Consider the following 27,550-nt stretch of genomic DNA (forward strand, 5'->3'; position numbering starts at 1 on the left):
CACGGGGTTAGATACAGAGTAAAGTTCTCTCTACACTGTCCCCATCAAACACTCCCAGGACAGGTACAGCACAGGGTTAGATACAGAGTAAAGCTCCCTCTACACTGTCCCCATCAAACACTCCCAGGACAGATACAGCACGGGGTTATATACAGAGTAAAGCTTCCTCTACACTGACCCCATCAAACACTCCCAGGACAGCTACAGCACGGGGGTAGATACAGAGTAAAGCTCCCTCTACACTGTCCCCATCAAACACTCCCAGGACAGGTACAGCACGGGGTTAGATACAGAGTAAAGCTCCCTCTACACTGTCCCCATCAAACACTGCAAGACAGGTACAGCACGGGGTTAGATACAGAGTAAAGCTCCCTCTACACTGCCCCATCAAACACTCCCAGGACAGGTACAGCACGGGGTTAGATACAGCGTAAAGCTCCCTCTACACTGTCCCCATCAAACACTCCCAGGACAGGTACAGCACGGGGTTAGATTCAGAGTAAATCTCCCACTACACTGTCCCCATCAAACACTCCCAGGACAGGTACAGCACGGGGTTAGATTCAGAGTAAATCTCCCACTACACTGTCCCCATCAAACACTCCCAGGACCGGTACAGCACGGGGTTAGATACAGAGTAAAGCTCCCTCTACAGTGTCCCCATCAAACACTCCCAGGACAGGTACAGCACGGGGTTAGATACAGAGTAAAGCTCCCTCTGCACTGTCCCCATCAAACACTCCCAGGACAGGTACAGCACAGGGTTAGATACAGAGTAAATCTCCCTCTACACTGTCCCCATCAAACACTCCCAGGACAGGTACAGCACGGGGTTAGATACAGAGTAAAGCTCCCTCTACACTGTCCCCATCAAACACTCCCAGGACAGGTACAGCACGGCGTTAGATACAGAGTAAAGCTCCCTCTACACTGTCCCCATCAAACACTCCCAGGACAGGTACAGAACGGGGTTAGATACAGAGTAAAGCTCCCTCTACACTGTCCCCATCAAACACTCCCAGGACAGGTACAGCACGGGGTTAGATACAGAGTAAAGCTCCCTCTACACTGTCCCCATCAAACACTCCCAGGACAGGTACAGCACGGGGTTAGATACAGAGTAAAGCTCCCTCTACACTGTCCCCATCAAACACTCCCAGGACATGTACAGCACGGGGTTAGATACAGAGTAAAGTTCCCTCTACACTGTCCCCATCAAACACTCCCAGGACAGGTACAGCACATGGTTAGATACAGAGTAAAGCTCCCTCTACACTGTCCCCATCAAACACTCCCAGGACAGATACAGCACGGGGTTATATACAGAGTAAAGCTTCCTCTACACTGACCCCATCAAACACTCCCAGGACAGCTACAGCACGGGGTTAGATACAGAGTAAAGCTCCCTCTACACTGTCCCCATCAAACACTCTCAGGACAGGTACAGCACGGGGTTAGATACAGAGTAAAGCTCCCTCTACACTGTCCCCATCAAACACTCCAAGACAGGTACAGCACGGGGTTAGATACAGAGTAAAGCTCCCTCTACACTGCCCCATCAAACACTCCCAGGACAGGTACAGCACGGGGTTAGATACAGAGTAAAGCTCCCTCTACACTGTCCCCATCAAACACTCCCAGGACAGGTACAGCACGGGGTTAGATTCAGAGTAAATCTCCCACTACACTGTCCCCATCAAACACTCCCAGGACAGGTACAGCACGGGGTTAGATTCAGAGTAAATCTCCATCTACACTGCCCCCATCAAACACTCCCAGGACAGGTACTGCACGGTGTTAGATACAGAGTAAAGCTCCCTCTACACTGTCCCCATCAAACACTCCCAGGACAGGTACAGCACGGGGTTAGACACAGAGTAAAGCTCCCTCTACACTGTCTCCATCAAACACTCCCAGGACAGGTACAGCACGGGGTTAGACACAGAGTAAAGCTCCCTCTACACTGTCTCCATCAAACACTCCCAGGACAGGTACAGCACGGTGTTAGATACAGAGTACAGCTCCCTCTGCACTGTCCGCATCAAACACTCCCAAACAGGTAGAGCACGGGGTTAGATACAGAGTAAAGTTCCCTCTACACTGTCCCCATCAAACACTCCCAGGACAGGTACAGCACGGGGTTAGATACAGAGTAAAGCTCCCTCTGCACTGTCCGCATCAAACACTCCCAGGACAGGTACAGCACGGGGTTAGATACAGAGTAAAACTCCCTCTACACTGTCCCCATCAAACACTCCCAGGACAGGTACAGCACATGGTTAGATACAGAGTAAAGCTCCCTCTACACTGTCCCCATCAAACACTCCCAGGACAGATACAGCACGGGGTTATATACAGAGTAAAGCTTCCTCTACACTGACCCCATCAAACACTCCCAGGACAGCTACAGCACGGGGTTATATACAGAGTAAAGCTTCCTCTACACTGACCCCATCAAACACTCCCAGGACAGCTACAGCACGGGGTTAGATACAGAGTAAAGCTCCCTCTACACTGTCCCCATCAAACACTCTCAGGACAGGTACAGCACGGGGTTAGATACAGAGTAAAGCTCCCTCTACACTGTCCCCATCAAACACTCCAAGACAGGTACAGCACGGGGTTAGATACAGAGTAAAGCTCCCTCTACACTGCCCCATCAAACACTCCCAGGACAGGTACAGCACGGGGTTAGATACAGAGTAAAGCTCCCTCTACACTGTCCCCATCAAACACTCCCAGGACAGGTACAGCACGGGGTTAGATTCAGAGTAAATCTCCCACTACACTGTCCCCATCAAACACTCCCAGGACAGGTACAGCACGGGGTTAGATTCAGAGTAAATCTCCATCTACACTGCCCCCATCAAACACTCCCAGGACAGGTACTGCACGGTGTTAGATACAGAGTAAAGCTCCCTCTACACTGTCCCCATCAAACACTCCCGGGACAGGTACAGCACGGGGTTAGATACAGAGTAAAGCTCCCTCTACACTGTCCCCATCAAACACTCCCAGGACAGGTACAGCACGGGGTTAGACACAGAGTAAAGCTCCCTCTACACTGTCTCCATCAAACACTCCCAGGACAGGTACAGCACGGGGTTAGACACAGAGTAAAGCTCCCTCTACACTGTCTCCATCAAACACTCCCAGGACAGGTACAGCACGGTGTTAGATACAGAGTACAGCTCCCTCTGCACTGTCCGCATCAAACACTCCCAGGACAGGTACAGCACGGGGTTAGATACAGAATAAAGTTCCCTCTACACTGTCCCCATCAAACACTCCCAGGACAGGTACAGCACGGGGTTAGATACAGAGTAAAGCTCCCTCTGCACTGTCCGCATCAAACACTCCCAGGACAGGTACAGCACGGGGTTAGATACAGAGTAAAGCTCCCTCTACACTGTCCCCATCAAACACTCCCAGGACAGGTACAGCACATGGTTAGATACAGAGTAAAGCTCCCTCTACACTGTCCCCATCAAACACTCCCAGGACAGATACAGCACGGGGTTATATACAGAGTAAAGCTTCCTCTAAACTGACCCCATCAAACACTCCCAGGACAGCTACAGCACGGGGTTAGATACAGAGTAAAGCTCCCTCTACACTGTCCCCATCAAACACTCTCAGGACAGGTACAGCACGGGGTTAGATACAGAGTAAAGCTCCCTCTACACTGTCCCCATCAAACACTCCAAGACAGGTACAGCACGGGGTTAGATACAGAGTAAAGCTACCTCTACACTGCCCCATCAAACACTCCCAGGACAGGTACAGCACGGGGTTAGATACAGAGTAAAGCTCCCTCTACACTGTCCCCATCAAACACTCCCAGGACAGGTACAGCACGGGGTTAGATTCAGAGTAAATCTCCCACTACACTGTCCCCATCAAACACTCCCAGGACAGGTACAGCACGGGGTTAGATTCAGAGTAAATCTCCATCTACACTGCCCCCATCAAACACTCCCAGGACAGGTACTGCACGGTGTTAGATACAGAGTAAAGCTCCCTCTACACTGTCCCCATCAAACACTCCCAGGACAGGTACAGCACGGGGTTAGACACAGAGTAAAGCTCCCTCTACACTGTCTCCATCAAACACTCCCAGGACAGGTACAGCACGGTGTTATATACAGAGTACAGCTCCCTCTGCACTGTCCGCATCAAACACTCCCAGGACAGGTACAGCACGGGGTTAGATACAGAGTAAAGTTCCCTCTACACTGTCCCCATCAAACACTCCCAGGACAGGTACAGCATGGGGTTAGATACAGAGTAAAGCTCCCTCTGCACTGTCCGCATCAAACACTCCCAGGACAGGTACAGCACGGGGTTAGATACAGAGTAAAGTTCCCTCTACACTGTCCCCATCAAACACTCCCAGGACAGGTACAGCACGGGGTTAGATACAGAGTAAAGCTCCCTCTACACTGTCCCCATCAAACTCTCCCAGGACAGACTTGATCGACTCTGATCCAGATCTTGATCGACTTTGATTGTGAGAAATTCTTGAGCTGGACTGACTCTTGTCCCCAATTGAGGCTTGACCTCGTCCGACCGTTGCCCGTGTTTGACTCTGTCTCGCAGCCGCAAGTAATGTTGGTGACTGAGCTTTTGTCCAATTTGTCTCCGCAGATCGCTCGTCGTTCCATCTCGGTTTTCCATGGTCGCCATGATCTTTGTCATGATGATGAGTTTTTACTACTTCACTCGACATGTAAGTGCCTCTCGCTCAGGTCTGTCTCCTCGGAATGCAGGGTCTGGGATGGATCTGACAGTAAGAGCTCAGGTCACTGGGATGGGGGTCGCTGGGTCGGTCACTGGGGCGCAGGACACCTGTGGGGCCTGTTGTCTGGACACCTCCAGACAAACGAATGCATTGGTTGGCAATGATGTTTCGGTGCACAATATGGTTACGACACCCAGCGCGCAGTCAATTCCAGCCCGACTTTGCTGGAGGCGCAACACAGTTGAAATTAACAATTCATTCTTTGAAAATATCCAAAGTCTTCGGTCTTTGGCGACCCAATAATTAGTCACCAGGTGTGTAAATAAATGATGATAATCGCTTATTGTCACAAGTCGGATTCAAATGAAGTTACTGTGGAAAGCCCCTAGTCGCCACATTCCGGCGCCTGTTCGGGGAGGCTGGTACTTTGTGTAAACACAATTCATTTTATTAACAGCAATAACTATAATTAAATATGCAGCAAACTGGTTAACTATTATCTAATCTCGAACCCCCCCCCCCTTTATCTCGCCCCAAACCTCTATATACACACACACAAGACAGACAATCACAGAGGGGAAAGAGAGGCGTAAAGAAAAAAATACAAAAGTAAAAAGGATAAAAGTCTCTTCAGTCTAGACCTTCAATCAGAGGGTTTTCTTTCAGCCTGTAATGCTTTTCATCCGGGTCTCTGTTCTGCAGGTTCCTTTGGGCAGGTGTGGGGAGCAGGTACGATAGAGGCATTTAAGGGCATCTAGACAAATATATGAATAGGGTGGGAATGAAAGGATACGGACTCCGTAAGTACAGACGGTTTTAATTTAGGCCGGTACCATTGTCGGCGCAGGCTTGGAGGGCTGAAGGGCCTGGCCCTGTGCTGTATTATTCTTTGTTTGGAAAACAGTACGTGGGCAGTTTTTCTGTGGAGCGAGAGAGACAGCAGCTCACAGCATCTTCTCTCAGTGTCCAGGACCCAGCTGCTGCTTCCTGGGTCCCCTGGAAACCATCCCACGTGGGTACGACCCAATCACCACCTGTAGCTGGGCGGAATACGGCCTTTGACCAATTCATTGGCCACCAGCCAACCAATCAAACCAAATCTCTCTGATCTCTCGGGTGCCAGAAAGTCTGAGTTCTGCCGTTCAAAATCTAAATCTGTAGCTTTTGAGTTCCTCACTTCCTCCGCTCGACTTTACGGTGTATGTGCGTGAAATATCCATGGATCAAAACTATGACGATACGGTAAAAGAAATGGGAAATCTGGGAAGCAACATAACTGGTCCTTACAGTATATACAGCTAACTTCGACATAACACGTGGGGATTGTAACCGGAGGAACGGGACTTTGGGCCAATGCTTCCTGAAAGGCTCCCCCACTGAGGGTTCCCTTACCTCATGTCTGTTTGTGTCGTAGGCTTACTGATGGAAATTGGTGACAGTGATTAGCCAGTGGGTCCATTATCATTGTGTCACAAGGAGAAATCCAGCAATTTCTTTGTTCCCATGTCCTGCTGACATTGTGGGGAGAAGGCAGGAGAATGGGGATGAGAAAAATATCAGCCATGACGAATGGCGGAGCAGACTCGATGGGCCGAGTGGCCTAATTCTGCTCCTATGTCTTATGGTCTTATGGAATGTTCAGACAAAGCAAGAGTCAAACATCAATCCCAAATCCTGCCCTTACTTCGTCCTGTAACTGCAGCCCAGGCTACATCATTGGCCTTTGGGTCGGGTAACCAGTGAGGGAATTTCACCTATTTCCACCCCCAGGCCCATTAACTGCTTCCTCTCTGCTGTTTTCACCATGCAATTCATGTGCCCCACTATTAACAAATGATTGTGGATTGAAAGACACCCCCCCTGACCAGACCCCAACAGTGACTATGATACACGACAAAAACCCCAATGTTTTATTTTCATTTTCTAAGACTGAGGAAAAGATTTCTCGTTCCAGGCGTTAAAATTAAAACAAACCTGATTGCTAACAGAGTATTAAAATATCTTTAACATCGCAGCAGAAAGTAGTTTACAATTATCCCTTAAATAATGCTGATCAGGACAGTGACACAATAACCCTTAACTGCTATCTTTATTCCCACTCAAACAACACCCATCTCAGGTCACAATTCACTTTTAAATACAGAGCAGACTCCGGAATACAGAGATGTCTTGGAGATTCCACTTTGAGAAAGTGAGATCTCTGCGACTGTTTTAAAGGAAGAGACCTGACCCCCTGTCAGAACAATGCAGAATCTCTGGCTGTATTTCTTCAGAAACCTTCTCAACTCCCCTTCCAGCCACAGACTAACTCTGAAAACACCAGCACCTGACTACTTCAACCCCTGACTCCCTCCTTTAACTACATCATCTTACTAAACTGAACACAATGGGCGGGATTCTCCATTACCCAATCCAATATCGTAATCGGCGATCGGGCGGAGAATCCCCTCCGACACCTAAATCAGGGGCAGCGCCGGTTTGACGCCGGTTTTCTGTCCTCGCCCCCTCCGAAATGGCATCATCGTGCCGCACGCCATAGGACAGGCGTTGGCGTGTCAGCGGAAGGCCCTCCCCCGATGCTCAGCCCCTGATGGGCCAAATTCCATACCGCGCGGGGGACGTGTGGTCTTAGAGGCCGTGAACCTGGCGTGGCGGCTGCAGTCGGTGTCCAGCACCACCACGGCCATGCTGCTGGCCGGGGGCGCTTCTGCGAGGGCTGGGGGGACTGGTGGGGGGTGGCCAGGGGACAGTATTTGGCAGGTTGAGTCTATGCACGGCAAGCGCCACGTTGTACAGCGCGACTGCTGCAGGTTGCTGCCGTGCGAATGCGTGGCCACGGTCATTCTCCGGCCGGTTTTGGCATGGGAGTCTTACCCGTCGCGGTTGCTAGCCCCTCACTGGTTCCAGCATCGGTGAGGATTTGGAACCATTTTTGGCGTCGTAAAACGCCAGTTTCCATGCTGGCATCGGCCCCTATCTGCAAAATTAGAGAATCCAGCCTAATGTCTCCAATTAACTACTCTGCAGTGAACCCTCTTAATCTTACTAAAAATCCCATTCGTCCAAACTTTTACGACACTTTGATTGCACCTCTGGCTCGTAAAAAGCCTGGCTGTCTTGCAAACCAGGATTTTTAAAAACGCGACTGCAGCAGTCAAACATACTAACCCTGGATTTTAACCCTTACTGCACCAAATACAGATAATATATCTGAGATTCCCACATTCCTCACACATGTGCCACTTTCCCACAATTCCTAACAGCGGTAAAGTGTGCTTGAAATCCCACTGGGAGCTGCTGCCTTTGATTGGAGTCCACATTTTGAGGTAACCCCATCTTGTAAACCTCACCTTGGAAACACGTGTCTTCGCTGTCCACGGCACAGTTACAGATTTACAGGGGAATGCCTCTACCAATTCGGTGAAGTTATCCACCAGTAACGATCCAATGGATCCTTTTGCCCTCAGCTCTAATGTGTCCCGGTGTTTAAACGGTGACAAAATTCATAATGCTGAAGTGCAAAGGGACTTGGGAGTCCCAGTCCAGGATTCTCTAAAGGTAAACTTGCAGGTTGAGTCCGTAATTAAGAAAGCAAATGCAATGTTGTCATTCATCTCAAGAGGCTTGGAATATAAAAGCAGGGATGTACTTCTGAAGCTTTATAAAGCACTAGTTAGGCCCCATTTAGAATACTGTGAGCAATTTTGGGCCCCACACCTCAGGAAGGACATACTGGCACTGGAGCGGGTCCAGCGGAGATTCACACGGATGATCCCAGGAATGGTAGGCCTAACATACGATGAACGTCTGAGGATCCTGGGATTATATTCATTGGAGTTTAGGAGGTTGAGGGGAGATCTAATAGAAACTTACAAGATAATGAATGGCTTAGATAGGGTGGACGTAGGGAAGTTGTTTCCATTAGCAGGGGAGACTAGGACCCGGGGGCACAGCCTCAGAATAAAAGGGAGTCACTTTCGAACAGAGCTGAGGAGAAATTTCTTCAGCCAGAGAGTGGTGGGTCTGTGGAATTCATTGCCACAGAGGGCGGTGGAGGCCGGGACGTTGAGTGTCTTCAAGACAGAAGTTGATAAATTCTTGATTTCTCGAGGAATTAAGGGCTATGGAGAGAGAGCGGGTAAATGGAGTTGAAATCAGCCATGATTCTCTGCCCGCTGCTCATTCTGCCTGCCGCGCACTGTGCCTGCCGCGCACTCTGCCTGCCGCACACTCTGCCTGCCGCACACTCTGCCTGCCGCACACTCTGCCTGCCGCGCACTCTGCCTGCCGCACACTCTGGATGCCGCACACTCTGCCTGCCACGCACTCTGCCTGCCGCACACTCTGCCTGCCGCACACTCTGCCTGCCGCGCACTCTGCCTGCCGCACACTCTGGATGCCGCGCACTCTGCCTGCCGCGCACTCTGCCTGCCGCGCACTCTGCCTGCCGCGCACTCTGCCTGCCGCGCACTCTGCCTGCCGCGCACTCTGCCTGCCGCACACTCTGCCTGCCGCGCACTCTGCCTGCCGCACACTCTGCCTGCCGCGCACTCTGCCTGCCGCACACTCTGGATGCCGCGCACTCTGCCTGCCGCACACTCTGCCTGCCGCACACTCTGCCTGCCGCACACTCTGGATGCCGCGCACTCTGCCTGCCGCGCACTCTGCCTGCCGCGCACTCTGCCTGCCGCACACTCTGGATGCCGCGCACTCTGCCTGCCGCGCACTCTGCCTGCCGCACACTCTGCCTGCCGCACACTCTGCCTGCCGCGCACTCTGCCTGCCGCACACTCTGGATGCCGCGCACTCTGCCTGCCGCACACTCTGGATGCCGCGCACTCTGCCTGCCGCACACTCTGCCTGCCGCACACTCTGGATGCCGCGCACTCTGCCTGCCGCACACTCTGCCTGCCGCACACTCTGGATGCCGCGCACTCTGCCTGCCGCGCACTCTGCCTGCCGCACACTCTGCCTGCCGCGCACTCTGCCTGCCGCGCACTCTGCCTGCCGCGCACTCTGCCTGCCGCGCACTCTGCCTGCCGCGCACTCTGCCTGCCGCGCACTCTGCCTGCCGCGCACTCTGCCTGCCGCGCACTCTGCCTGCCGCGCACTCTGGATGCCGCGCACTCTGCCTGCCGCACACTCTGCCTGCCGCGCACTCTGCCCGCCGCACACTCTGGACGCCGCACAGTCTGCCCGCCGCACACTCTGCCTGCCGCACACTCTGCCTGCCGCACACTCTGCCTGCCGCGCACTCTGCCTGCCGCGCACTCTGGATGCCGCGCACTCTGCCCGCCGCACACTCTGGATCCCGCACACTCTGCCTGCCGCGCACTCTGCCTGCCGCGCACTCTGGATGCCGCGCACTCTGCCTGCCGCACACTCTGCCTGCCGCGCACTCTGCCTGCCGCGCACTCTGCCTGCCGCACACTCTGCCTGCCGCACACTCTGCCTGCCGCGCACTCTGCCTGCCGCACACTCTGCCTGCCGCGCACTCTGCCTGCCGCGCACTCTGGATGCCGCGCACTCTGCCTGCCGCACATTCTGCCTGCCGCACACTCTGCCTGCCGCGCACTCTGCCTGCCGCGCACTCTGCCTGCCGCACATTCTGCCTGCCGCGCACTCTGCCTGCCGCACACTCTGCCTGCCGCGCACTCTGCCTGCCGCGCACTCTGGATGCCGCGCACTCTGCCCGCCGCACACTCTGCCTGCCGCACACTCTGCCCGCCGCACACTCTGCCTGCCGCACACTCTGCCTGCCGCACACTCTGCCTGCCGCACACTCTGGATGCCGCACACTCTGCCTGCCGCACACTCTGGATGCCGCACACTCTGCCTGCCGCACACTCTGGATCCCGCACACTCTGCCTGCCGCGCACTCTGCCTGCCGCGCACTCTGGATGCCGCGCACTCTGCCCGCCGCACACTCTGCCTGCCGCACACTCTGCCCGCCGCACACTCTGCCTGCCGCACACTCTGCCTGCCGCGCACTCTGCCCGCCGCACACTCTGGACGCCGCACACTCTGCCCGCCGCACACTCTGCCTGCCGCACACTCTGCCTGCCGCACACTCTGCCTGCCGCACACTCTGCCTGCCGCACACTCTGGATGCCGCACACTCTGGATGCCGCACACTCTGGATCCCGCACACTCTGCCTGCCGCACACTCTGCCCGCCGCACACTCTGGATGCCGCACACTCTGCCTGCCGCACACTCTGCCCGTCGCACACTCTGGATGCCGCGCACTCTGCCCGCCGCGCACTCTGCCCGCCGCGCACTCTGCCCGCCGCGCACTCTGGATGCCGCGCACTCTGCCCGCCGCGCACTCTGCCCGCCGCACACTCTGGATGCCGCGCACTCTGCCCGCCGCGCACTCTGCCTGCCGCACACTCTGCCTGCCGCGCACTCTGCCTGCCGCACACTCTGGATGCCGCACACTCTGCCTGCCGCACACTCTGCCCGCCGCACACTCTGCCTGCCGCACACTCTGGATGCCGCGCACTCTGCCTGCCGCACACTCTGCCTGCCGCGCACTCTGCCTGCCGCACACTCTGGATGCCGCACACTCTGCCTGCCGCGCACTCTGCCTGCCGCACACGCTGCCTGCCGCACACTCTGCCCGCCGCACACTCTGCCTGCCGCACACTCTGCCTGCCGCACACTCTGCCTGCCGCACACTCTGCCTGCCGCACACTCTGCCCGCCGCACACTCTGCCTGCCGCACACTCTGCCTGCCGCGCACTCTGCCTGCCGCACACTCTGGATGCCGCACACTCTGCCTGCCGCGCACTCTGCCTGCCGCACACTCTGCCTGCCGCACACTCTGCCCGCCGCACACTCTGCCTGCCGCACACTCTGCCTGCCGCACACTCTGGATGCCGCACACTCTGGATGCCGCGCACTCTGCCTGCCGCACACTCTGCCTGCCGCGCACTCTGCCCGCCGCGCACTCTGCCCGCCGCACACTCTGCCCGCCGCACACTCTGCCTGCCGCACACTCTGCCTGCCGCACACTCTGCCTGCCGCGCACTCTGCCTGCCGCACACTCTGCCTGCCGCACACTCTGCCCGCCGCACACTCTGCCTGCCGCACACTCTGGATGCCGCGCACTCTGCCTGCCGCACACTCTGCCTGCCGCGCACTCTGCCTGCCGCACACTCTGGATGCCGCACACTCTGCCTGCCGCACACTCTGCCTGCCGCGCACTCTGCCCGCCGCACACTCTGCCCGCCGCACACTCTGCCCGCCGCACACTCTGCCTGCCGCGCACTCTGCCCGCCGCACACTCTGCCTGCCGCACACTCTGCCTGCCGCACACTCTGGATGCCGCACACTCTGCCTGCCGCACACTCTGGATCCCGCACACTCTGCCTGCCGCGCACTCTGCCTGCCGCGCACTCTGGATGCCGCGCACTCTGCCCGCCGCACACTCTGCCTGCCGCACACTCTGCCCGCCGCACACTCTGCCTGCCGCACACTCTGCCTGCCGCGCACTCTGCCCGCCGCACACTCTGGACGCCGCACACTCTGCCCGCCGCACACTCTGCCTGCCGCACACTCTGCCTGCCGCACACTCTGCCTGCCGCACACTCTGCCTGCCGCACACTCTGGATGCCGCACACTCTGGATGCCGCACACTCTGGATCCCGCACACTCTGCCTGCCGCACACTCTGCCTGCCGCACACTCTGCCCGCCGCACACTCTGCCCGCCGCACACTCTGCCTGCCGCACACTCTGCCTGCCGCACACTCTGCCTGCCGCACACTCTGCCTGCCGCACACTCTGCCTGCCGCACACTCTGCCTGCCGCACACTCTGGATGCCGCACACTCTGGATGCCGCACACTCTGCCTGCCGCACACTCTGCCCGTCGCACACTCTGGATGCCGCGCACTCTGCCCGCCGCGCACTCTGCCTGCCGCGCACTCTGCCCGCCGCGCACTCTGCCCGCCGCGCACTCTGGATGCCGCGCACTCTGCCCGCCGCGCACTCTGCCCGCCGCACACTCTGGATGCCGCGCACTCTGCCCGCCGCGCACTCTGCCTGCCGCACACTCTGCCTGCCGCGCACTCTGCCTGCCGCACACTCTGGATGCCGCACACTCTGCCTGCCGCACACTCTGCCTGCCGCACACTCTGCCCGCCGCGCACTCTGCCCGCCGCACACTCTGCCTGCCGCACACTCTGCCCGCCGCACACTCTGCCCGCCGCGCACTCTGCCTGCCGCACACTCTGCCTGCCGCACACTCTGGATGCCGCGCACTCTGCCTGCCGCACACTCTGCCTGCCGCGCACTCTGCCTGCCGCACACTCTGGATGCCGCACACTCTGCCTGCCGCACACTCTGCCTGCCGCGCACTCTGCCTGCCGCACACTCTGCCTGCCGCACACTCTGCCCGCCGCACACTCTGCCTGCCACACACTCTGCCTGCCGCACACTCTGGATGCCGCACACTCTGGATGCCGCGCACTCTGCCTGCCGCACACTCTGCCTGCCGCGCACTCTGCCCGCCGCGCACTCTGCCCGCCGCACACTCTGCCTGCCGCACTCTCTGCCTGCCGCACACTCTGCCTGCCGCACACTCTGCCTGCCGCGCACTCTGCCTGCCGCACACTCTGCCTGCCGCACACTCTGCCTGCCGCGCACTCTGGATGCCGCACACTCTGGATGCCGCGCACTCTGCCTGCCGCACACTCTGCCTGCCGCGCACTCTGCCTGCCGCACATTCTGCCCGCCGCGCACTCTGCCTGCCGCACACTCTGCCTGCCGCGCACTCTGCCTGCCGCGCACTCTGGATGCCGCGCACTCTGCCCGCCGCACACTCTGCCTGCCGCGCACTCTGCCTGCCGCACACTCTGCCTGCCGCGCACTCTGCCTGCCGCACACTCTGGATGCCGCGCACTCTGCCTGCCGCACACTCTGCCTGCCGCACACTCTGCCTGCCGCACACTCTGGATGCCGCGCACTCTGCCTGCCGCGCACTCTGCCTGCCGCGCACTCTGCCTGCCGCACACTCTGGATGCCGCGCACTCTGCCTGCCGCGCACTCTGCCTGCCGCACACTCTGCCTGCCGCACACTCTGCCTGCCGCGCACTCTGCCTGCCGCACACTCTGGATGCCGCGCACTCTGCCTGCCGCACACTCTGGATGCCGCGCACTCTGCCTGCCGCACACTCTGCCTGCCGCACACTCTGGATGCCGCGCACTCTGCCTGCCGCACACTCTGCCTGCCGCACACTCTGGATGCCGCGCACTCTGCCTGCCGCGCACTCTGCCTGCCGCACACTCTGCCTGCCGCGCACTCTGCCTGCCGCACACTCTGGATGCCGCGCACTCTGCCTGCCGCACACTCTGCCTGCCGCACACTCTGGATGCCGCGCACTCTGCCTGCCGCACACTCTGCCTGCCGCACACTCTGGATGCCGCGCACTCTGCCTGCCGCGCACTCTGCCTGCCGCGCACTCTGCCTGCCGCGCACTCTGCCTGCCGCGCACTCTGCCTGCCGCGCACTCTGCCTGCCGCGCACTCTGCCTGCCGCGCACTCTGCCTGCCGCGCACTCTGCCTGCCGCGCACTCTGCCTGCCGCGCACTCTGCCTGCCGCGCACTCTGCCTGCCGCGCACTCTGGATGCCGCGCACTCTGCCTGCCGCACACTCTGCCTGCCGCGCACTCTGCCCGCCGCACACTCTGGACGCCGCACAGTCTGCCCGCCGCACACTCTGCCTGCCGCACACTCTGCCTGCCGCACACTCTGCCTGCCGCGCACTCTGCCTGCCGCGCACTCTGGATGCCGCGCACTCTGCCCGCCGCACACTCTGGATCCCGCACACTCTGCCTGCCGCGCACTCTGCCTGCCGCGCACTCTGGATGCCGCGCACTCTGCCTGCCGCACACTCTGCCTGCCGCGCACTCTGCCTGCCGCGCACTCTGCCTGCCGCACACTCTGCCTGCCGCACACTCTGCCTGCCGCGCACTCTGCCTGCCGCACACTCTGCCTGCCGCGCACTCTGCCTGCCGCGCACTCTGGATGCCGCGCACTCTGCCTGCCGCACATTCTGCCTGCCGCACACTCTGCCTGCCGCGCACTCTGCCTGCCGCGCACTCTGCCTGCCGCACATTCTGCCTGCCGCGCACTCTGCCTGCCGCACACTCTGCCTGCCGCGCACTCTGCCTGCCGCGCACTCTGGATGCCGCGCACTCTGCCCGCCGCACACTCTGCCTGCCGCACACTCTGCCCGCCGCACACTCTGCCTGCCGCACACTCTGCCTGCCGCACACTCTGCCTGCCGCACACTCTGGATGCCGCACACTCTGCCTGCCGCACACTCTGGATGCCGCACACTCTGCCTGCCGCACACTCTGGATCCCGCACACTCTGCCTGCCGCGCACTCTGCCTGCCGCGCACTCTGGATGCCGCGCACTCTGCCCGCCGCACACTCTGGATGCCGCACACTCTGCCTGCCGCACACTCTGGATGCCGCACACTCTGCCTGCCGCACACTCTGGATCCCGCACACTCTGCCTGCCGCGCACTCTGCCTGCCGCGCACTCTGCCCGCCGCACACTCTGCCCGCCGCACACTCTGCCTGCCGCACACTCTGCCTGCCGCGCACTCTGCCCGCCGCACACTCTGGACGCCGCACACTCTGCCCGCCGCACACTCTGCCTGCCGCACACTCTGCCTGCCGCACACTCTGCCTGCCGCACACTCTGCCTGCCGCACACTCTGGATGCCGCACACTCTGGATGCCGCACACTCTGGATCCCGCACACTCTGCCTGCCGCACACTCTGCCCGCTGCACACTCTGGATGCCGCACACTCTGCCTGCCGCACACTCTGCCCGTCGCACACTCTGGATGCCGCGCACTCTGCCCGCCGCGCACTCTGCCCGCCGCGCACTCTGCCCGCCGCGCACTCTGGATGCCGCGCACTCTGCCCGCCGCGCACTCTGCCCGCCGCACACTCTGGATGCCGCGCACTCTGCCCGCCGCGCACTCTGCCTGCCGCACACTCTGCCTGCCGCGCACTCTGCCTGCCGCACACTCTGGATGCCGCACACTCTGCCTGCCGCACACTCTGCCCGCCGCACACTCTGCCTGCCGCACACTCTGGATGCCGCGCACTCTGCCTGCCGCACACTCTGCCTGCCGCGCACTCTGCCTGCCGCACACTCTGGATGCCGCACACTCTGCCTGCCGCGCACTCTGCCTGCCGCACACGCTGCCTGCCGCACACTCTGCCCGCCGCACACTCTGCCTGCCGCACACTCTGCCTGCCGCACACTCTGCCTGCCGCACACTCTGCCTGCCGCACACTCTGCCCGCCGCACACTCTGCCTGCCGCACACTCTGCCTGCCGCGCACTCTGCCTGCCGCACACTCTGGATGCCGCACACTCTGCCTGCCGCGCACTCTGCCTGCCGCACACTCTGCCTGCCGCACACTCTGCCCGCCGCACACTCTGCCTGCCGCACACTCTGCCTGCCGCACACTCTGGATGCCGCACACTCTGGATGCCGCGCACTCTGCCTGCCGCACACTCTGCCTGCCGCGCACTCTGCCCGCCGCGCACTCTGCCCGCCGCACACTCTGCCCGCCGCACACTCTGCCTGCCGCACACTCTGCCTGCCGCACACTCTGCCTGCCGCGCACTCTGCCTGCCGCACACTCTGCCTGCCGCACACTCTGCCCGCCGCACACTCTGCCTGCCGCACACTCTGGATGCCGCGCACTCTGCCTGCCGCACACTCTGCCTGCCGCGCACTCTGCCTGCCGCACACTCTGGATGCCGCACACTCTGCCTGCCGCACACTCTGCCTGCCGCGCACTCTGCCCGCCGCACACTCTGCCCGCCGCACACTCTGCCCGCCGCACACTCTGCCTGCCGCGCACTCTGCCCGCCGCACACTCTGCCTGCCGCACACTCTGCCTGCCGCACACTCTGGATGCCGCACACTCTGCCTGCCGCACACTCTGGATCCCGCACACTCTGCCTGCCGCGCACTCTGCCTGCCGCGCACTCTGGATGCCGCGCACTCTGCCCGCCGCACACTCTGCCTGCCGCACACTCTGCCCGCCGCACACTCTGCCTGCCGCACACTCTGCCTGCCGCGCACTCTGCCCGCCGCACACTCTGGACGCCGCACACTCTGCCCGCCGCACACTCTGCCTGCCGCACACTCTGCCTGCCGCACACTCTGCCTGCCGCACACTCTGCCTGCCGCACACTCTGGATGCCGCACACTCTGGATGCCGCACACTCTGGATCCCGCACACTCTGCCTGCCGCACACTCTGCCTGCCGCACACTCTGCCCGCCGCACACTCTGCCCGCCGCACACTCTGCCTGCCGCACACTCTGCCTGCCGCACACTCTGCCTGCCGCACACTCTGCCTGCCGCACACTCTGCCTGCCGCACACTCTGCCTGCCGCACACTCTGGATGCCGCACACTCTGGATGCCGCACACTCTGCCTGCCGCACACTCTGCCCGTCGCACACTCTGGATGCCGCGCACTCTGCCCGCCGCGCACTCTGCCTGCCGCGCACTCTGCCCGCCGCGCACTCTGCCCGCCGCGCACTCTGGATGCCGCGCACTCTGCCCGCCGCGCACTCTGCCCGCCGCACACTCTGGATGCCGCGCACTCTGCCCGCCGCGCACTCTGCCTGCCGCACACTCTGCCTGCCGCGCACTCTGCCTGCCGCACACTCTGGATGCCGCACACTCTGCCTGCCGCACACTCTGCCTGCCGCACACTCTGCCCGCCGCGCACTCTGCCCGCCGCACACTCTGCCTGCCGCACACTCTGCCCGCCGCACACTCTGCCCGCCGCGCACTCTGCCTGCCGCACACTCTGCCTGCCGCACACTCTGGATGCCGCGCACTCTGCCTGCCGCACACTCTGCCTGCCGCGCACTCTGCCTGCCGCACACTCTGGATGCCGCACACTCTGCCTGCCGCACACTCTGCCTGCCGCGCACTCTGCCTGCCGCACACTCTGCCTGCCGCACACTCTGCCCGCCGCACACTCTGCCTGCCACACACTCTGCCTGCCGCACACTCTGGATGCCGCACACTCTGGATGCCGCGCACTCTGCCTGCCGCACACTCTGCCTGCCGCGCACTCTGCCCGCCGCGCACTCTGCCCGCCGCACACTCTGCCTGCCGCACTCTCTGCCTGCCGCACACTCTGCCTGCCGCACACTCTGCCTGCCGCGCACTCTGCCTGCCGCACACTCTGCCTGCCGCACACTCTGCCTGCCGCGCACTCTGGATGCCGCACACTCTGGATGCCGCGCACTCTGCCTGCCGCACACTCTGCCTGCCGCGCACTCTGCCTGCCGCACATTCTGCCCGCCGCGCACTCTGCCTGCCGCACACTCTGGATGCCGCGCACTCTGCCCGCCGCACACTCTGCCTGCCGCACACTCTGCCCGCCGCACACTCTGCCCGCCGCACACTCTGGATGCCGCACACTCTGCCCGCCGCACACTCTGCCCGCCGCACACTCTGGATGCCGCACACTCTGCCTGCCGCACACTCTGCCTGCCACGCACTCTGGATGCCGCACACTCTGCCTGCCGCACACTCTGGATCCCGCACACTCTGCCTGCCGCACACTCTGCCTGCCGCACACTCTGCCCGCCGCACACTCTGCCTGCCGCACACTCTGCCTGCCGCACACTCTGCCCGTCGCACACTCTGGATGCCGCGCACTCTGCCTGTCGCACACTCTGCCCGCCGCGCACTCTGCCTGCCGCACACTCTGCCTGCCGCGCACTCTGCCTGCCGCGCACTCTGCCTGCCGCGCACTCTGCCTGCCGCGCACTCTGCCTGCCGCACACTCTGCCTGCCGCACACTCTGCCTGCCGCGCACTCTGCCTGCCGCGCACTCTGCCTGCCGCACACTCTGCCTGCCGCGCACTCTGCCTGCCGCACACTCTGCCTGCCGCACACTCTGCCTGCCGCACACTCTGCCCGCCGCACACTCTGCCTGCCGCACACTCTGCCTGCCGCGCACTCTGCCTGCCGCGCACTCTGCCTGCCGCACACTCTGGATGCCGCGCACTCTGCCCGCCGCGCACTCTGCCCGCCGCGCACTCTGGATGCCGCGCACTATGCCTGCCGCACACTCTGCCTGCCGCACACTCTGCCTGCCGCGCACTCTGCCTGCCGCACACTCTGGATGCCACACACTCTGGATGCCGCACACTCTGCCTGCCGCACACTCTGCCCGCCGCACACTCTGCCTGCCGCGCACTCTGGATGCCGCACACTCTGCCTGCCGCGCACTCTGCCCGCCGCACACTCTGGATGCCGCACACTCTGCCTGCCGCGCACTCTGCCTGCCGCACACTCTGCCCGCCGCACACTCTGGATGCCGCACACTCTGCCTGCCGCACACTCTGCCCGCCGCACACTCTGGATGCCGCACACTCTGCCCGCCGCACACTCTGCCTGCCACACACTCTGCGTGCCGCGCACTCTGCCCACCGCGCACTCTGCCCGCCGCACACTCTGCCTGCCGCGCACTCTGCCTGCCGCACACTCTGCCCGCCGCACACTCTGCCTGCCGCACACTCTGCCTGCCGCACACTCTGCCTGCCGCGCACTCTGGATGCCGCGCACTCTGCCTGCCGCACACTCTGCCTGCCGCACACTCTGCCTGCCGCACACTCTGGATGCCGCACACTCTGGATGCCGCGCACTCTGCCTGCCGCCACTCTGCCTGCCGCACACTCTGCCCGCCGCACACTCTGCCTGCCGCACACTCTGCCTGCCGCACACTCTGCCTGCCGCGCACTCTGGATGCCGCGCACTCTGCCTGCCGCGCACTCTGCCTGCCGCACACTCTGCCTGCCGCACACTCTGGATGCCGCACACTCTGGATGCCGCGCACTCTGCCTGCCGCACACTCTGCCTGCCGCGCACTCTGCCTGCCGCACACTCTGCCTGCCGCGCACTCTGGATGCCGCACACTCTGGATGCCGCACACTCTGCCTGCCGCGCACTCTGGATGCCGCACACTCTGGATGCCGCACACTCTGCCTGCCGCACATTCTGCCCGCCGCGCACTCTGCCTGCCGCACACTCTGCCTGCCGCGCACTCTGCCTGCCGCGCACTCTGGATGCCGCGCACTCTGCCCGCCGCACACTCTGCCTGCCGCACACTCTGCCTGCCGCGCACTCTGCCCGCCGCACACTCTGCCTGCCGCGCACTCTGCCTGCCGCACACTCTGCCTGCCGCACACTCTGCCTGCCGCACACTCTGGATGCCGCACACTCTGGATGCCGCACACTCTGCCTGCCGCGCACTCTGACTGCCGCGCACTCTGCCTGCCGCACACTCTGGATGCCGCACACTCTGGATGCCGCACACTCTGCCTGCCGCACACTCTGCCTGCCGCACACTCTGCCTGCCGCACACTCTGCCTGCCGCACACTCTGCCCGCCGCACACTCTGCCCGCCGCACACTCTGCCCGCCGCACACTCTGCCTGCCGCACACTCTGCCTGCCGCACACTCTGGATGCCGCGCACTCTGCCTGCCGCACACTCTGCCCGCCGCACACTCTGCCCGCCGCACACTCTGCCTGCCGCACACTCTGCCCGCCGCACACTCTGCCTGCCGCACACTCTGGATGCCGCGCACTCTGCCTGCCGCACACTCTGCCTGCCGCACACTCTGCCCGTCGCACACTCTGGATGCCGCGCACTCTGCCCGCCGTGCACTCTGCCTGCCGCGCACTCTGCCCGCCGCGCACTCTGCCCGCCGCGCACTCTGGATGCCGCGCACTCTGCCCGCCGCGCACTCTGCCCGCCGCACACTCTGGATGCCGCACACTCTGCCTGCCGCGCACTCTGCCCGCCGCGCACTCTGCCTGCCGCGCACTCTGCCTGCCGCACACTCTGCCTGCCGCACACTCTGCCTGCCGCGCACTCTGCCTGCCGCGCACTCTGGATGCCGCACACTCTGCCTGCCGCGCACTCTGCCCGCCGCGCACTCTGCCTGCCGCGCACTCTGCCTGCCGCGCACTCTGGATGCCGCACACTCTGCCTGCCGCACACTCTGCCTGCCGCACACTCTGGATGCCGCGCACTCTGCCTGCCGCACACTCTGCCTGCCGCACACTCTGCCCGCCGCACACTCTGCCTGCCGCGCACTCTGCCTGCCGCACACTCTGGATGCCGCACACTCTGCCTGCCGCGCACTCTGCCCGCCGCACACTCTGGATGCCGCACACTCTGCCTGCCGCGCACTCTGCCTGCCGCACACTCTGGATGCCGCACACTCTGCCTGCCGCACACTCTGCCTGCCGCACACTCTGCCTGCCGCACACTCTGCCTGCCGCACACTCTGCCCGCCGCACACTCTGCCTGCCGCACACTCTGCCTGCCGCGCACTCTGCCCGCCGCGCACTCTGCCCGCCGCACACTCTGCCTGCCGCACACTCTGCCTGCCGCACACTCTGCCTGCCGCGCACTCTGGATGCCGCACACTCTGGATGCCGCGCACTCTGGATGCCGCACACTCTGGATGCCGCACACTCTGCCTGCCGCACACTCTGCCTGCCGCACACTCTGCCTGCCGCGCACTCTGCCCGCCGCGCACTCTGCCCGCCGCACACTCTGCCTGCCGCACACTCTGCCTGCCGCACACTCTGCCTGCCGCACACTCTGCCTGCCGCACACTCTACCTGCCGCGCACTCTGGATGCCGCACACTCTGGATGCCGCGCACTCTGGATGCCGCACACTCTGGATGCCGCACACTCTGCCTGCCGCACACTCTGCCTGCCGCGCACTCTGGATGCCGCACACTCTGCCTGCCGCACACTCTGCCTGCCGCGCACTCTGCCTGCCGCACACTCTGCCTGCCGCGCACTCTGGATGCCGCACACTCTGGATGCCGCGCACTCTGCCCGCCGCACACTCTGCCTGCCGCACACTCTGCCCGCCGCACACTCTGCCTGCCGCACACTCTGCCTGCCGCGCACCCTGCCCGCCGCACACTCTGGACGCCGCACACTCTGCCCGCCGCACACTCTGCCTGCCGCACACTCTGCCTGCCGCACACTCTGCCTGCCGCACACTCTGCCTGCCGCACACTCTGCCTGCCGCACACTCTGCCTGCCGCACACTCTGGATGCCGCACACTCTGCCTGCCGCACACTCTGGATGCCGCACACTCTGGATGCCGCACACTCTGGATCCCGCACACTCTGCCTGCCGCACACTCTGCCTGCCGCACACTCTGCCTGCCGCACACTCTGCCTGCCGCACACTCTGCCCGCCGCACACTCTGCCCGTCGCACACTCTGGATGCCGCACACTCTGGATGCCGCACACTCTGGATCCCGCACACTCTGCCCGCCGCGCACTCTGCCTGCCGCGCACTCTGCCCGCCGCGCACTCTGCCCGCCGCGCACTCTGGATGCCGCGCACTCTGCCCGCCGCGCACTCTGCCCGCCGCACACTCTGGATGCCGCGCACTCTGCCCGCCGCGCACTCTGCCTGCCGCACACACTGCCTGCCGCGCACTCTGCCTGCCGCACACTCTGGATGCCGCACACTCTGCCCGCCGCACACTCTGGATGCCGCGCACTCTGCCCGCCGCGCACTCTGCCTGCCGCGCACTCTGCCCACCGCGCACTCTGCCTGCCGCACACTCTGCCTGCCGCGCACTCTGCCCGCCGCACACTCTGCCTGCCGCACACTCTGCCCGCCGCACACTCTGCCTGCCGCACACTCTGCCTGCCGCACACTCTGCCTGCCGCACACTCTGGATGCCGCGCACTCTGCCTGCCGCACACTCTGCCTGCCGCGCACTCTGCCTGCCGCACACTCTGGATGCCGCACACTCTGCCTGCCACACACTCTGCCTGCCGCGCACTCTGCCTGCCGCGCACTCTGCCTGCCGCGCACTCTGCCTGCCGCGCACTCTGCCTGCCGCGCACTCTGCCTGCCGCGCACTCTGCCTGCCGCACACTCTGCCCGCCGCACACTCTGCCTGCCGCACACTCTGCCTGCCGCGCACTCTGCCTGCCGCACACTCTGCCTGCCGCGCACTCTGGATGCCGCGCACTCTGGATGCCGCGCACTCTGCCTGCCGCGCACTCTGCCTGCCGCACACTCTGCCTGCCGCACACTCTGCCTGCCGCACACTCTGCCTGCCGCACACTCTGCCTGCCGCACACTCTGCCCGCCGCGCACTCTGGATGCCGCACACTCTGGATGCCGCGCACTCTGCCCGCCGCACACTCTGCCTGCCGCGCACTCTGCCCGCCGCACACTCTGCCTGCCGCACACTCTGCCTGCCGCGCACTCTGCCCGCCGCGCACTCTGCCCGCCGCACACTCTGCCTGCCGCACACTCTGCCTGCCGCACACTCTGCCTGCCGCACACTCTGCCTGCCGCACACTCTGGATGCCGCACACTCTGGATGCCGCGCACTCTGCCTGCCGCACACTCTGCCTGCCGCGCACTCTGCCTGCCGCACACTCTGGATGCCGCACACTCTGCCTGCCGCACACTCTGCCTGCCGCACACTCTGCCTGCCGCACACTCTGCCTGCCGCGCACTCTGCCTGCCGCACACTCTGCCTGCCGCGCACTCTGGATGCCGCACACTCTGGATGCCGCGCACTCTGCCTGCCGCACACTCTGCCTGCCGCGCACTCTGCCTGCCGCACATTCTGCCCGCCGCGCACTCTGCCTGCCGCACACTCTGCCTGCCGCACACTCTGGATGCCGCGCACTCTGCCTGCCGCACACTCTGGATGCCGCACACTCTGCCTGCCGCACACTCTGCCTGCCGCGCACTCTGCCTGCCGCACACTCTGCCCGCCGCACACTCTGCCCGCCGCACACTCTGCCTGCCGCACACTCTGCCTGCCGCACACTCTGCCTGCCGCACACTCTGCCTGCCGCGCACTCTGGATGCCGCACACTCTGGATGCCGCGCACTCTGCCTGCCGCACACTCTGCCTGCCGCGCACTCTGCCTGCCGCACATTCTGCCCGCCGCGCACTCTGCCTGCCGCACACTCTGCCTGCCGCACACTCTGCCCGCCGCACACTCTGCCTGCCGCACACTCTGCCTGCCGCACACTCTGCCTGCCGCACATTCTGCCCGCCGCGCACTCTGCCTGCCGCACACTCTGCCTGCCGCACACTCTGGATGCCGCGCACTCTGCCTGCCGCACACTCTGCCTGCCGCACACTCTGCCTGCCGCACACTCTGCCTGCCGCACACTCTGCCCGTCGCACACTCTGGATGCCGCGCACTCTGCCTGCCGCGCACTCTGCCTGCCGCACACTCTGGATGCCGCGCACTCTGCCCGCCGCACACTCTGCCTGCCGCACACTCTGCCTGCCGCACACTCTGCCTGCCGCACACTCTGCCTGCCGCACACTCTGCCTGCCGCACACTCTGCCTGCCGCACACTCTGGATGCCGCGCACTCTGCCTGCCGCGCACTCTGCCTGCCGCGCACTCTGCCTGCCGCACACTCTGCCTGCCGCACACTCTGCCTGCCGCACACTCTGCCTGCCGCACACTCTGCCTGCCGCACACTCTGCCTGCCGCGCACTCTGCCTGCCGCACACTCTGCCCGCCGCACACTCTGCCTGCCGCACACTCTGGATGCCGCGCACTCTGCCTGCCGCACACTCTGCCTGCCGCACACTCTGCCTGCCGCACACTCTGCCTGCCGCACACTCTGGATGCCGCACACTCTGCCTGCCGCGCACTCTGCCTGCCGCGCACTCTGCCTGCCGCACACTCTGCCTGCCGCGCACTCTGCCTGCCGCGCACTCTGCCTGCCGCGCACTCTGCCTGCCGCACACTCTGCCTGCCGCACACTCTGCCTGCCGCGCACTCTGCCTGCCGCGCACTCTGCCTGCCGCGCACTCTGCCTCCCGCACACTCTGCCTGCCGCACACTCTGGATGCCGCGCACTCTGCCCGCCGCACACTCTGCCCGCCGCACACTCTGCCTGCCGCACACTCTGCCTGCCGCACATTCTGCCCGCCGCGCACTCTGCCTGCCGCACACTCTGCCTGCCGCACACTCTGCCTGCCGCACACTCTGCCCGCCGCACACTCTGCCTGCCGCACACTCTGCCTGCCGCACACTCTGGATCCCGCACACTCTGCCTGCCGCACACTCTGCCTGCCGCACACTCTGCCTGCCGCACACTCTGCCTGCCGCACACTCTGCCCGTCGCACACTCTGGATGCCGCGCACTCTGCCTGCCGCGCACTCTGCCTGCCGCACACTCTGGATGCCGCGCACTCTGCCCGCCGCACACTCTGCCTGCCGCACACTCTGCCTGCCGCACACTCTGCCTGCCGCACACTCTGCCTGCCGCACACTCTGCCTGCCGCACACTCTGGATGCCGCGCACTCTGCCTGCCGCACACTCTGCCCGCCGCACACTCTGCCTGCCGCACACTCTGGATGCCGCGCACTCTGCCTGCCGCACACTCTGCCTGCCGCACACTCTGCCTGCCGCACACTCTGCCTGCCGCACACTCTGAATGCCGCACACTCTGCCTGCCGCACACTCTGCCTGCCGCGCACTCTGCCTGCCGCACACTCTGCCTGCCGCGCACTCTGCCTGCCGCGCACTCTGCCTGCCGCGCACTCTGCCTGCCGCACACTCTGCCTGCCGCACACTCTGCCTGCCGCGCACTCTGCCTGCCGCGCACTCTGCCTGCCGCGCACTCTGCCTGCCGCACACTCTGCCTGCCGCACACTCTGGATGCCGCGCACTCTGCCCGCCGCGCACTCTGCCCGCCGCGCACTCTGGATGCCGCGCACTCTGCCCGCCGCGCACTCTGCCCGCCGCACACTCTGGATGCCGCGCACTCTGCCCGCCGCGCACTCTGCCTGCCGCACACTCTGCCTGCCGCGCACTCTGCCTGCCGCACACTCTGGATGCCGCACACTCTGCCTGCCGCGCACTCTGCCCGCCGCACACTCTGCCTGCCGCGCACTCTGGATGCCGCGCACTCTGCCTGCCGCACACTCTGCCCGCCGCACACTCTGGATGCCGCACACTCTGGATGCCGCGCACTCTGCCTGCCGCACACTCTGGATGCCGCACACTCTGCCTGCCGCACACTCTGCCTGCCGCACACTCTGCCTGCCGCACACTCTGCCTGCCGCACACTCTGCCTGCCGCACACTCTGGATGCCGCACACTCTGCCTGCCGCACACTCTGCCTGCCGCGCACTCTGCCTGCCGCACACTCTGCCCGCCGCACACTCTGCCCGCCGCACACTCTGCCTGCCGCACACTCTGCCTGCCGCACACTCTGCCTGCCGCACACTCTGCCTGCCGCGCACTCTGGATGCCGCACACTCTGGATGCCGCGCACTCTGCCTGCCGCACACTCTGCCTGCCGCGCACTCTGCCTGCCGCACATTCTGCCCGCCGCGCACTCTGCCCGCCGCACACTCTGCCCGCCGCACACTCTGCCTGCCGCACACTCTGCCCGCCGCACACTCTGCCCGCCGCACACTCTGCCCGCCGCACACTCTGCCTGCCGCACATTCTGCCCGCCGCGCACTCTGCCTGCCGCACACTCTGCCTGCCGCACACTCTGGATGCCGCGCACTCTGCCTGCCGCACACTCTGCCTGCCGCACACTCTGCCTGCCGCACACTCTGCCTGCCGCACACTCTGCCCGTCGCACACTCTGGATGCCGCGCACTCTGCCTGCCGCGCACTCTGCCTGCCGCACACTCTGGATGCCGCGCACTCTGCCCGCCGCACACTCTGCCCGCCGCACACTCTGCCCGCCGCACACTCTGCCCGCCGCACACTCTGCCCGCCGCACACTCTGCCCGCCGCACACTCTGGATGCCGCGCACTCTGCCTGCCGCGCACTCTGCCTGCCGCGCACTCTGCCTGCCGCGCACTCTGCCCGCCGCACACTCTGCCCGCCGCACACTCTGCCTGCCGCACACTCTGCCTGCCGCACACTCTGCCTGCCGCACACTCTGCCTGCCGCACACTCTGCCTGCCGCACACTCTGCCTGCCGCGCACTCTGCCTGCCGCGCACTCTGCCTGCCGCGCACTCTGCCTGCCGCGCACTCTGCCTGCCGCACACTCTGCCCGCCGCACACTCTGCCTGCCGCACACTCTGGATGCCGCGCACTCTGCCTGCCGCACACTCTGCCTGCCGCACACTCTGCCTGCCGCACACTCTGCCTGCCGCACACTCTGGATGCCGCACACTCTGCCTGCCGCGCACTCTGCCTGCCGCGCACTCTGCCTGCCGCGCACTCTGCCTGCCGCGCACTCTGCCTGCCGCGCACTCTGCCTGCCGCACACTCTGCCTGCCGCACACTCTGCCTGCCGCGCACTCTGCCTGCCGCGCACTCTGCCTGCCGCGCACTCTGCCTCCCGCACACTCTGCCTGCCGCACACTCTGGATGCCGCGCACTCTGCCCGCCGCACACTCTGCCCGCCGCACACTCTGCCTGCCGCACACTCTGCCTGCCGCACACTCTGCCTGCCGCACACTCTGCCCGCCGCACACTCTGCCTGCCGCACACTCTGCCTGCCGCACACTCTGGATCCCGCACACTCTGCCTGCCGCACACTCTGCCTGCCGCACACTCTGCCTGCCGCACACTCTGCCTGCCGCACACTCTGCCCGTCGCACACTCTGGATGCCGCGCACTCTGCCTGCCGCACACTCTGCCTGCCGCGCACTCTGCCTGCCGCACACTCTGGATGCCGCGCACTCTGCCCGCCGCACACTCTGCCTGCCGCACACTCTGCCTGCCGCACACTCT

The 27,550-nt window shown here is 63.9% G+C and overlaps 1 protein-coding gene across 3 annotated transcripts in view; it reads left to right on the plus strand.

Annotated features, from left to right (window-relative positions):
* adcy3a (adenylate cyclase 3a) overlaps nt 1-27,550 on the plus strand; it is a 459,057-nt gene that overhangs the window by 314,527 nt on the left and 116,980 nt on the right. For all 3 annotated transcript variants that reach the window (XM_072515495.1, XM_072515496.1, XM_072515491.1), the window contains one exon: nt 4,648-4,729. In XM_072515495.1, the coding sequence (XP_072371596.1) occupies nt 4,648-4,729 (82 nt within the window). The remainder of the gene's footprint in view (nt 1-4,647; nt 4,730-27,550) is intronic.

The sequence above is a fragment of the Scyliorhinus torazame genome, chromosome 1 (genome assembly GCF_047496885.1).
Source record: "Scyliorhinus torazame isolate Kashiwa2021f chromosome 1, sScyTor2.1, whole genome shotgun sequence".
Lineage (NCBI taxonomy): Eukaryota > Metazoa > Chordata > Chondrichthyes > Carcharhiniformes > Scyliorhinidae > Scyliorhinus > Scyliorhinus torazame.